Source organism: Filicampus tigris, chromosome 5, assembly GCF_054856515.1.
Source record: "Filicampus tigris isolate MCC_2025a chromosome 5, RoL_Ftig_1.0, whole genome shotgun sequence".
In the NCBI taxonomy this organism is placed as follows: Eukaryota; Metazoa; Chordata; class Actinopteri; order Syngnathiformes; family Syngnathidae; genus Filicampus; species Filicampus tigris.
In genome coordinates this window covers 19,840,216-19,852,912 of record NC_141221.1, presented here as the reverse complement: position 1 = coordinate 19,852,912, position 12,697 = coordinate 19,840,216, and the positions used below count along the sequence as shown (strand labels likewise).

Genomic DNA, 12,697 nt, shown 5'->3' with positions numbered 1-12,697 from the left:
AATCAGGATGCTGCACAGAAATGACAAGATGATGAATAGAGATGGGGTCATCGTAAGAGGCGTCACGCTGTGCTTTTTCTGTTGGTATCTGATGAGAAAACCTGCTGAGAGTTCATTAGATTATCCGTCCATTGAACAATTTAATTAGAGGCGGTTAAAATAGTCTCCCTATGCAGTGAACGACTTTTATTGAGGAGTGTCTGGCCGAACTATGTGTAGACTTTCAAACTCGGTGTGTTTTCCTCAAACGGTTACAGGATTAATTTTAGCACTGGCACTTTTGCAAATGAAAATGTGTTATTTGTAAGTGCAGCCTCAAGTTTCTTGCCATAAATTCAGTGTCTGTGGATGGGATTAATGGAAGTAACTGCGCAAAATAATCCATTTAGTGCTCTTGGAGAAGCTATTTGTTGTTCTGACAAGAAATTTAAATATCACAAGTTGAAATAAAGTCATAGAACAGCAGTAGCCGCCGGTCTCAGACTGTGTTTTGTCTGTGGGTGGAAATGTGTCGGCACCTCCGGTGTAGCTTCATACAGACGAGCACTGCTAAGTGCATCTAATCATCTTGTGCTTCTGACTCCAGAGTACATGCATCACTGACAGACTGTGGACATAACTGTGTTCCTTTGTCTTTGGTTAAACCACCAATCTGATATCTGGCTGAATTCTAGTTGACCTTTCCAACTCCTGTTACACAGCATAACCACAAAAATGTGCATGTTGCACATTTTACTGCAGCATCGTGCTATAGCATAATAATGTTCACTCAAGCACATCTCTTAAAGCTTTTAGAAAGCTTTATTTCTCAACTTTATTGGCCTGTGTATGCTTTTAAAAACGTTTGTTTCACCTCAACTAAAGCATCATGTGAACACTGCCAATAACACTGGCCGGTCAGTGTTTCTACAATATGACAACCTGAACAATGTAAAGAGATCCAATCTTCATCTTAACATCTATCTTAAGTCATTCACTGACAAAGACGAATTGATGTCTTTTCTCAGTCCAGTCATTCAATCCCAGGAACATATTAATATTTTTTCTTTTTTTTTTTTTTTCAATCGTTAGGGTAAAAGAGGATCTGCTCTTATCTTAACAACCAAAATATTAGAATTGTAATGGACAGTTCTACACCACTCCAAACTACTACTCTAATAATATATTGATGTAAGTTAAGTACATGTACAGTACCAGTCAAAAGTTTGGAAACTTCCTCTAATTCACTGTTTTTCATTATATAAAAATGTCCTGAATTTTAGTTTAATACTTAAGTCATCAGCATTATGAAGAAACCTTGTCTAAACAAATATGGTCAATTTAATACATAGCCTTACTTAATAAGAACATTTTTTTCATCAATACACGTAGATACGATTGGTATGTCATCACTTTGTTATTGTTACATGTTATTAACCGATTCAAGTGGTAAAATAAGCTTGAGTACAAATCAATTAACTCTGTAGAATGCTTGAGCTGTCTGAGAAGTGTTGTAAAATGGCCTTTTCCCTCACTTTGTTGTCCAGCATTATGTCTCCTCAAGATTTAAATGGATGTTTTTTTACACAGTCTTCCAGACGTCACCTGACTGCTCCCTGGGTGCACTTCTTTACGCCGCCATGCTGGTGGGATTGGAGCGATATTGGCAGGCGAAGGACTTACAATGAAGAGCGGTGATAAAATTAGCGTTTATCAGTCACCATTATGTCCAAGTGAATTTACATCTCCCTTAGATGAAAAGGACTTGATGAGCTACATGTGCGAAACTGGTGAGGTTAGATATTAATTGGACTTAGACTCGCACCCCAAATCTGCATTCACTATTCTTATTGACATTGGTGACCAAATGACTGAATCAACTGGAATGGGCAGAGCTGGGCATTCCGTCTATGTGACGGACCGGTCCGTCTATCCGTCACTGATAGACGCCCGTTTTGCTGACTGTTGACCAATGACGGGAAAAATGTTAAAATAGCGGATTAAGCAAAGACGGAAACCCTTAGTCCGCCATTCGTCTGCAGTCCGTCATTAGTCCATTTTTCGGGCCGAGGTTACGATGGCCGCGGCAAGCACGAGGAGGAAAATAGTGAGTTGTTGTTACTTGGGGGACAGATTTGAGTGAGGGACCAGGCTGTGAACAGGCTTCCAAAGTGCAGTGAGTCACTATTTCTGTTGAATCATCGTCCAGCTGGAGGGGGATGGGGGTGTGGGTGTTGCTATTGAAAGTTTAGTCGGACTCGCCGACGGACGGCCGTTTAAAATTGGAGGCGGACCGGCCTATTGACGGGTACTATTTCCCCCTCCCCCGAGAAAAAAAGGCGAATGATGGATGACAGAAGGGTACCCACGCTGTAGACACGCTGTAGTTTTTAGTGAAATGCCCAGCTCTGGGAATGGGTTAGCTACTCATTTTACTTTTGCCAAAAAACACTTCATAGTGCAACACATGTCAAAATTCTAATTGATCAAAACTGATCAATGGAGTGCGCTTACAGTAAATAGTGCTTTATCTTCATCATACGTTTACAAAGCCATTAGCTTATCTCATTCAAACCTATCGGAGTGTAGCCTACACTGGGGGGTTGACGCAGTGTATCAACCCACCGAAAGGTTTTCCTCCATGATCCTGCGCAGTACCCTGGCTACTGGCAAACTAGATTTTTTTTCATCTTGGTCCCTTTTTACATTCAGGTTGTGGTGTACTAGCCTCTTCCTAGCTCAGCGTTAAGCTAGTTCATCTCTCAGGTCCAGCATAAATTTGCAAAGTTCCTTTGGTTTGTTCGCCAGCCAACAGTTATGCAACTACTTCCGAGCGTCCGCTCGAACTGAGTGGACTTTAGTTCTTACTTGAACGGGACAATGGTGATTCAGTGTTTGTTTTTAACGTTTTTTGTCCTGCCAAAATGACAGCGTTTATATTTTGTGCAGAATCTATTTTTTAAAGTTTATTATGGAGTCTTTTGTGAGTAATGATAGTAAAGAAATTATATCAATATGTAACATTTATGTGGCAAAATATAGCACTTTATATTTTAACAGCAGTTACAGTGCGGAATTAAATATAAGATACATGTTGGAAAGAAGGCGGCACGGTGGTCGACTGGTTAGCACGTCCGCCTCACAGTTCAGAGGTCGTGGGTTCGATCCCGGCTCCGGCCTCCCTGTGTGGAGTTTGCATGTTCTCCCCGTGCCTGCGTGGGTTTTCTCCGGGTACTCCGGTTTCCTCCCACATTCCACAAACATGCGTAGTAAGTTGATTGGACACTCTAAATTGCCCCTAGGTGTGATTGTGAGTGCGGATGTTTGTCTCTGTGTGCCCTGCGATTGGCTGGCAACCAGTTCAGGGTGTCCCCCGCCTACTGCCCAAAGACAGCTGGGATAGGCTCCAGCACGCCCCGCGACCCTTGTGAGGATAAGCGGTACAGATAATGGATGGATGGATGTTGGAAAGAAATAAATCACTAATGGTGCAGAGCTTCACTTCCCTGACCTCCGTGTAGGCATTGTGGGTTAATTCCCCACTAGGTGATCGCAACAGTGTGAATGTGGGTGTGAACGGGTGTCTGTCTTGTGATTGACTGGTGACGATATATTATATAGTCTGCCTTTGACCCATAGTCATTATGTATCGGCTCGAACTGCCTTGAACAGTTAAAGTACTGTAATCTAGAAAATGGAGAAATGGATGGATGGATGGATGGTTGAATGAGAGTAAAGGAAAAACAGTCTTCTGGTGGGCCACTTTACAGGCTTGAGGACTGTGGAATTTGTCTCGCCTCAGTTAAACACGTCAGTTAGTTAAACTCTTTTAAGACTATTTATCTCCCTGCTTGTGATTCCCAGGGCCCCCACTCCCTCCGCAGGAGGTTCAGGTCCAGTGTGGTCAGACACCCGGGGTTCTGCAGGTTAGATGGAAGCCCCCGCCGCTGACTACAGCTGGTACTTCCAACGGTGCCAGTGTAATTGGCTATGCTGTATGCACAAAGGGACAAAAGGTACCAAGTTGTTGTTATTCATGTGTGCTAATGTGAATTGTTTAGTAGTGCTCTTTTGCCACCTTCTGGAGGAAGGAAATAATGTTAATATCTAACCAAAATAAAAAAATAAAATAGAATAAAAAAACACTCAAAAAGCACGTTCATCATATATAACGTGTTTTTTTTTTCTCCACTATATGAGGGTAAGCGGTTTGGATAATGGATGGATGGATTTAATTCTTGAAATATTTTATGTCAAACTGAATACAGATATTTGGTTTTAATAACAAAAAAATGTATCATTTAAAACTTATATTTGGTAAATGACACTCATACACTACTCCCAAAAAGTTGGGGATATCGGGCTTTCGGGTGAAATTTCAGGATGAACCTAATATGCACTATAAACTTGACAGTTGAACTGTTCAGTGTCTCCGATCTTTTTGCACACGTTGCTGTTGTCTAACAAGGAGCTGGAAGACAAACTTCACAACAGCTCTTTGAGCCATGAAAATTTCCAAGTATTTATGCCTTTTATGTGGTCCTTTAGTCTCGCCATATCTATATTTCATCCTGCTGATGACACTCGGCGACACTTTATGTAAGCTCACTGGCCACTTCCCTCTCTATACATCCTATTTAAAGCTCGGCAATGGCGAGGATCAATTTGTAAGGAGCAGTCTTGCTCATGATGTCATGAAAACATGAAGAGGACCAATTCTAATCAAACCAGGAAACGTATTGGTTGACGTGCCAACCAGTCGACCACCGTGCCATGTCGAAAGCCAAAGAATACCCCAATTTTTTTTCAAGCGTATGTTTTACGCAGGCCCAACTAGTTGAAACAAGGAATTCTGATTAATACTGCGTTTATGGAATACAGCAAAATCCACCCGGGAGTGGCCATTTTGTCACTTCTGTCGAAAGAAAGTGACATCACAGTTGCTCAGGGCTCAGGTAACGACCAATCACAGCTCACCTGTTTTGTGAAGCTGAGCAATGATTGGTCGTTACCTGAGCCCTGAGCAACTGTACAGTCCACAGAAGTGACAACATGACTACCCCCTGAGATGGTTTAAAAGCGGGTGGACTTTGCTGCTTAACTCATATTCCACAAACATATTATTAATCAGAATGTGGGCCTGCATAGTAAATATTCTTGAAAACAATGTTTAGGTTGACTTCCTCTTTAAGGCGAGTTTTATAGATGGGCAGGAAGTTAAAGGGGAAGTCATGTCTGACCTAAGGCAGAGGTGGACAGGGCGGAGCTACAGGGTGGTCAGAGGTGGCCAAGGCCATCCCTTTTCACACTGTGGCCATTGATCTGAATGCAAACTCTACAATTATCTTTTTCAAGTAATGAACATTCAATTCTTACAGTCAACACCAATCAAAACCAGTAATTTCATACAATAGCACGCAAACATGGCTGAGAAGTCATTGTCATACCATCATCAGAAAGGGTTTCATGCACACATATACTAATCTTGCATACACACTCATAATCCAAGCGGGAACAAAGTAAAATGCAACATTTCAAATTGTGAAGAATTAGGAGACTTTTGTGTCATTGTGCTTTTATGATATGATTTGAATGAATTAGCCATTGATCATAGTATGCAAAATGGCGATGGCTGTCTGTGACAATTGACCAGTCTGATAGGTGTGAGCTAGCGAATCAGTGCATGAGATAAACGTACGCTATGACACAAAGGCAAAGGCAAAGAAGATGGCATTGTCTAGTAAGTTTAGCTCAGCAAAATGTTAGATGATTTCTTTCTGCGTGATTATGAGTCTGACGGCCATTGTTCTGGATATGTGGGAATTTTATTTCATAAAACCCAAACTGTGGGTGGTATGATAAAGAACGACGAACACACACACACGGCCACACCTAGCCCCCGCTAGCCGCCCTTCACTGAAGGCAAGACCATTTAAAGACAAAGGAAATAACCTTAAAATGAACTCTAAAATGCAGAGATGGGCACGTTACTCTTTATTTTGCCGGTCAGGCCTCCGTCCACGACCTCGGCGCCTTTCCGTCATCGTCCCTCCGTCCGTATTCATAAAAATAATCGTCCTTTGATGCCGTCCGTCCTCATCCTTTTAAAGTGCTTCAGTCCTTACATTTTGTCAGTCCGTCCCACAAAAAAAAGCGTCCGTGCATCACGCTGTTGGCAGAGGTTTCATAATTCATAAACCTTATTAAAAGCTCATTAGTTGGCTAATTTCCTATTCACATCCACTTACCGGCCGGGAGTATCGTGACTAGATTGAATTACCGTATTTACAACTGTTTAAGTGTCGACCATGATAGCATTTAGCTGCCAAGACAACCACCGTCAGTCACCAGACTACGGAGCCCACCAGGGGACATCACAAGACTATTTAAGATTGCTTTGTAATGCAATACTATTGTTTTATTGCAAACTTTGTGCATTACAGCCCATTAAGTTTTCAGTTTTTATTGTGTTATTTTGCAATTAAAATGATTGCAATATAATGCAATGTTGTTTTAGGAGGCGAACGAAATACTTCCAGGTCCGGGTCGATTAAGTGTACGACAGAGCTGGTAGAGATTTTTATGGTCTAAAGATGTCCCACACAAGGACATACTTCGCATGCAAAGGGATAAGGTTTGTTAACAAAACAAATTTGCTATTCACCTTTTTCCTACACCCAGTACATACCTTGTCCCGGATTACACACACGAGGCAGGCTGGGCGTGTTTCTGTCAGTCAGTGAAATATCCTTTGGCATAATCCATGGTATTACATGAGTTGAACCACTAGAGGGCAGTGCAATGTTACTGCAGGGAACCCACATGAAAAGTGTTGTACCGGCACTGAATTAAGGCGGCTCCGTGCTATCGCAGATTAGAAGAGTGGTCCTTCCTTTTAAAATAACCCAACAAACACTTCAGTCAGTACTTGACCCGGTTAGAGATGATTAGAGGGACGAATGAAAACCCACTTCCGTCCATGCTTTGGCCGTCCTTTTTAAAAAAGACACCTCATCCGCCGTCCTCCATCCCCAAAATGGGCGACCGTCCGGGCCGGCCCATTCTGACCATGGGATGCCCATCTCTGCTAAAATGTACAGGCAGCCAGTGAAGCAAGGCCAGAATTGGTATTTTGTGTTCCCTCCTATGAGCTGCAGTTAGGAGGTGAGCAGCAGCGTTTTGGACCAACTGGAGACGCTTGATGGAGGATTGGCTGACTCCAAAATAAAGTGCATTACAGCAATCCAACAGAGATGTAACAAAGGGATGGATTACTGTTTCTAAATGTGGTTGTGAAAAGAGAAGCTTTAATTTAACCACCTGCCTAAGATAAAAGATGGATTTAACAAGAGCACCAATGTGCACATTAAATCGTTGATGCTGTTGTTGTTTTTTGCAGATTGCGGAGGTCTTGTACCCCACAGCAGACTATGTGACGGTGGAGTTAAACAGAATCCAATGCCTGGAGGCCAGGGAGGTCATTGTAAGGACGTTATCAACTCAAGGAGAGTCCCAGGATTCACCTGTGGCCATCATCCCACATAATCTATTAGGCTCTCCTCGTCTGTCGCATCGAACTACTGGGCCAACACACACTTTGCCCCATCCACCGTCTCATCCAACTCCCCCGCAAACTCATCCTCCTTATCCATCCACATATCCGCCAATTCATCCCCAGCCACAGGTGCAGCCTCTGCCTCGGGCTCAGCCCCACACGTTGCCCCACGCACAGACACACTCGCAGCCCATCTGTCACCCTTCGCCCCACGCCAATCCTCAGTTCCAGCGCCAGCCTGTGCCCAAGTCAAAACCTCTTATAAGTGCCAGAGAGCCAGAAACCAAAGAGCACGAGGCCAGCATGCGACCCGCCCCGCCCTGGGAACGCTGCCCTTCCCCGCTGCCTCCGATGCGCGGACCCAACCTGGAGCCGCCGGCCTTCCAAACACGGCGTTCGCCCTCTCCTCAGAGGATCCTGCCGCAGCCTCAGGGAGTCCCCATTCCCAACACTATCGCCAAGGCCATGGCCAGGGAAGCTGCCCAGAGAGTGTTTGCTGAAGGCAACAGGGTATGATACAAGTTTCACTGTCAATCATCTGCAACTGAATTATTGGTTGAACTACACTAGCAAGGTTAAAACATTATTTAGTAACAGTTATACTCATACAGTATATCAACCTAACCAACCCACCCCGTGTCACAACAAAACAATTGCAGCGTGAGAAGGCATACATATTCCCCATATTGCATGACCGAACAGGACAAAGAACATGATTCAAACATTTAAAAAAAAAAAAAAAAAAAAGCACACAACTTGAAACACAGCATGACCTGATATCTCTTATCAGGTGGAGAAGAGGAACATCTTCAGCGAGCGTGGTAACGCCCTACACCCACTTAACTCTGATGATGAAGAGGACGGTTACGATTCTCCTCATGCAAGAAGAAGAGGGGCTTCGGTTGATGAATTTCTTCGAGGTTCTGAACTGGGCAGACAGGTATTAGCACTTTGAGCCTTGTGTTTTTGACTGTACAGAGTATTATGAGACATTACACATTTGTTTCACTTACACACATTTTAAAAGTCATTCTGTCTGAGTGTAAGGTTTTGCTTAACATGACCGTGGGTGGCACAACTCGACCATGCGATGAAGCGAGCCTGCTTAGATCTGTCGACTTTTACATCCCTCAAGCAACATTTGTTTATTAAAAAGCAATGGTCAACAAATATAGTGACTTTGGTACAGTTAGTAGAGGTTTCTGGAGTCTTTGAGACTCCCTCCAGAGCAAGATCTGTTTATGCCTGCGCAAATAGGTGGCACATGCACAAAGCCACCACTGGCTAACTTCACCGTATACTGAACAGTATTTATGTAAATTAGCCAGACTTCTACGTAACAGTGGGGCAGAACAGCTCGCTCCCATACACACTTTCAGAAATGGTCAGACAGCACCGACTTGAGACTCCAGAGAGCCAACTACTTATAAGCAATTCAAATAAGCAATTCAAAAGTCAATTTTCATAAACTGTCTCGTTTAAATTTTATTCAATCATTTTATTGCCGCAGTGCACATCGACTTGTACAGACTATCCTGCATATTATCCCTCGAAGGCAAAGTCTATTTCCTAACTACAGGGTCAACTGGAAAGGAAGATTAGGAAAAAAACCCCAATAAATATTGACTCATTTGTTTCATGTTTCCTCCTAGCACCATCATCATCACCACCACTACAGCCACAGTGAGGAGTACTACACAGAGAGCAGCCGGGGATCGGACTTGTCCGACATCATGGAGGAGGATGAGGAAGATCTCTACTCTGAGATGCAATTAGAAGAGGGCCGCAGAAGGAGCATCAACTCTCACAACTCTCTGAAGGTACAACTGCACTCCTCGGGTCTGTAGTGACACTGCGTAGGAAAGACGGTGGGATGGTCGGCTAGCGGGCGGTCGGGTCGACATCACCTTTCCAAGGTTTTTACAACCAGGCCGGCAGTGGCCTTTGCCTGGCTGAGTGCTCCTGCCTTAATTGAGCTGAATTAACCCAGCCCTCCCCTTACAGTTCTGCTTAATGCAAGGCTGAGTTTATGAGAATGGCTGCCTCTACACTACATACAATAATCTGTACAGCATGCTACCAGACGGAGGCTGAATACTAAAAGAATGTGCATTTCTGGGTTTGCACTGCATTTTTGACGTGCTTTGTGTTTTGCTAGTTTAAGACTTTTTGGGTGATATGTACAGTACATATGTAAATGTATCTCAGCAAAATTATACCAATGTACAATTGCAAAGGGTCATGGCATATCATGTGCACATGGGAATCTCATTTAAGTGAGCACTTAAATGTAAATATTCACTTTTGCTCATGTCTTTCATGTCTTAATATTGACTTTTTTTTACTATTGGCAGTGGTTGTCAGTACAATTCTGTCTTCATTTGTTCTGTGTGGATGTAAAACCATAATGGTCACACATTGTCATGTTACATGCTGTCAGAAGTAAAAGTGCTCCAACTTTAGAATCAAAGTGCAGTATATAATAATATGAGATTCAAGAAACCTATTCATCTATGTATTTATTTTATGTTTATTTTAAATCAAATGTCATCATTGTTTTGTCATTGCCATTTACCTGTATGTAAGTGTTGCGGATGGACATATCCCCTTTGTCCCAAAATACTTTCAGCACCTTGATGTTAGAAAAGTGAAATGAAAGCCATTTACCATTTACAGTTCACGTACGCTAAACAAATTTGAATTACAATGACTAGGATGAGGTAGTCTATTGCTGTCTGTTAAAAGTTACAACGCAGGTGGAATTGCTTGAATACATTGCAAATGTAAATGGTTACTAAACATGTGCATACCGTCCTAAGCGGCACTTCTAGTCCCTCGGCTTCTCTTTGGTTTATGGCTTATTATTACAACTGATTTGTGATTTCTTTCTTCTCTACCCCTCGCAAGTAAACCCACCACCTTTATTTTCCTTTTGAGTATTTCACACTTTTCATGAGCAAATTTCCCTTTTCTAAACCTACATTAACCTCTGTGTCCACGTCGTCTGTCAGCTATCACTCCAGCATTTCACAGATTCCTGTTCAGAGCATGCCATTTCCTCTTTTCACGGAATGAGTCTGCATGAGTTGCTTTATTGCCACAAATAACTAATTATGTCTTTATTTTGTCTTTCCCCCCATTTATTCTATTCACATGTTGTGTTGTTTCCTGCCTGTGTTAAAACCTTCAAACCCGTTTCAACTCCCCTTCCAAAACACTAAACTGAACCTTTTGAACCGACTCACTGAACTGTGAAAACGTGCGGAACTTTGCCTCGTGGAGGCGTATTACAAGCGTCAAGACCTTGCTGAGGAAAGAGACTGCTGGGACCTCCAGAGGGAGGTAGTAAAGCAGAAGTCGCTCCGTAGCAAGCGTCTTCACAGCATTCCGGAGGTGGAGGAAGAGACAGACGGCGTGGACAACCTGGGCCAGCGCCTATGCTTCGAGGACGGCAGCCGGCCGGGAACACCGCGCACTTCACGGAGGACGTACAGCCATGACGGTCACAAGCACAACCGCGTCACCTCCGGCAAGAGCCTTCGCCATTTGCAGCGCCAGCGCTCTTCGCCTCGCTTCGCCGACATCCGCTACTACTACAATGCGGACGACCGTATCCTGGCTCGGCCCAGCCGCCAGAACACCAAGAGTCCTGACAGTGGTTTGGACTGCGGTAGTGAGGAAGAAGGATCTCTGGGCAGGGGTCATCGAGGTTACTACACCCACGGAGCACCCATGCGCATCATCCACTGCGAAGGTCCGGTAGAAAGGCGAGCGCTAGCCATGGGCCGTAAGAGAACGTTGACGCGCCAGTGCAGTGTAGAGGAGGAGTTTGCTGACATTCCAGTGACCTCCGCAAAGTCAGTCCACACCGGCGACTTGAAAAACCGGGAACACTTTGGGCCACGGAATTTCTCGCGGCAGGGGGGCCTGAGTGAGGCCAGGCTGAACGAGCTGGACAGAGTCTATTACAGTCCTCACAGGGAGGCTAGGGCCCAGTCTTTGTCCAGGCTCCACTGGGACCAATCGCTGGTGTGTGACTCGCACTTTCTGCTGCACTTTTACAATCAGCAAGCTGCAGCCATTTTTCCTTTCTGAATGTTGTGTGTTTTTCGTCATGATTATCCCCTCTCTCATCATTTGATGGTTTCATCTGAGTACATTTCATGGTTGGTCTGATTTTATGTTGTTTTGTGTGTGTTACTTTGCTTGTTCTCTGACTGACAGGTGTTCTTTTTTTATACACAGACAAACTTTCATTTTCCTAAAGACCATTTTAACAAGTTTTGAGTTGTCATGTCTTTATGGCTAACGGTCCCATTTAAAGGACAGCAGTTGCTAAGCTGCTTCACCGTGCAGCGTGCTTAATTTCCGCCTTCTGTCTGCATAAGTCTTATTTCATGACTTGCTAGTCTTGCACCACAACTATGTGTTCAGAGCTTTAATTCAGAATCTCATCTCACCCCCGCCCCACACCCACACGCACACACAAGATACGCTCCTATCCTCCTGTATTTCCTAATTATGTGAGTCCACCTTAACTCTTTTGCTTGTTATTCCCCCCCCCCCAAAAAAAAACAAGAAAACAAAACAAAACTGTTTTGTTATACTGTACTGTGTTGGTTGTCACGGTAACCATCCTCAAGATAATGCAAAACTTGACTTATTTTCTGCAACACCTTTGTGAATCATTTGTTTCTTGTCATGGAGCTGACATGCACAGAACAAAACAAACCAAACAAATGGTCTTTAGTTGAACATGTGGCCGTACTAACCCCAATCCATGGTGCAATGTTGGGGGTTGATTTGATTTACTTGTTTCTTTATAGTTTGGTTTTTCTATAATTTAGCCTTCCTAAGGACAAATGGACTCGATCATTTGCTCTTATGGCTTTTTAGTTGTTTTGACAGACTTGTGGGATTGTTTTTTTTTTTTTACGTTTTTATTGTTTCAAATGACAACTTTTTCCCCCATGATGTAGGTACCTTATTGTTGTAACTGTTTGTTTTTTCTTATTCTAAAGCTCATTGGAAACTCACCATCTCATGGAAATGCCAGCCGTCTGGACCATACAGGGCGGAGGCCGGTTCACATCGGCACCCCCCCTCAGCGACGACCCATCCCTTCCATTGGTTAGTGAGGTCACCAAATGAGGAGACGTCCCA

At 43.6% G+C, this 12,697-nt stretch overlaps 1 protein-coding gene across 2 annotated transcripts in view; it reads left to right on the top strand.

The window, feature by feature from the left end:
- rimbp2b (RIMS binding protein 2b) overlaps positions 1-12,697 on the top strand; it is a 102,200-nt gene that overhangs the window by 75,435 nt on the left and 14,068 nt on the right. For both annotated transcript variants that reach the window (XM_086029817.1, XM_086029816.1), the window contains 6 exons: positions 3,844-3,995; positions 7,379-8,044; positions 8,325-8,474; positions 9,187-9,354; positions 10,817-11,563; positions 12,556-12,664. In XM_086029817.1, coding sequence (XP_085885943.1) covers positions 3,844-3,995; positions 7,379-8,044; positions 8,325-8,474; positions 9,187-9,354; positions 10,817-11,563; positions 12,556-12,664 — 1,992 coding nt within the window. The remainder of the gene's footprint in view (positions 1-3,843; positions 3,996-7,378; positions 8,045-8,324; positions 8,475-9,186; positions 9,355-10,816; positions 11,564-12,555; positions 12,665-12,697) is intronic.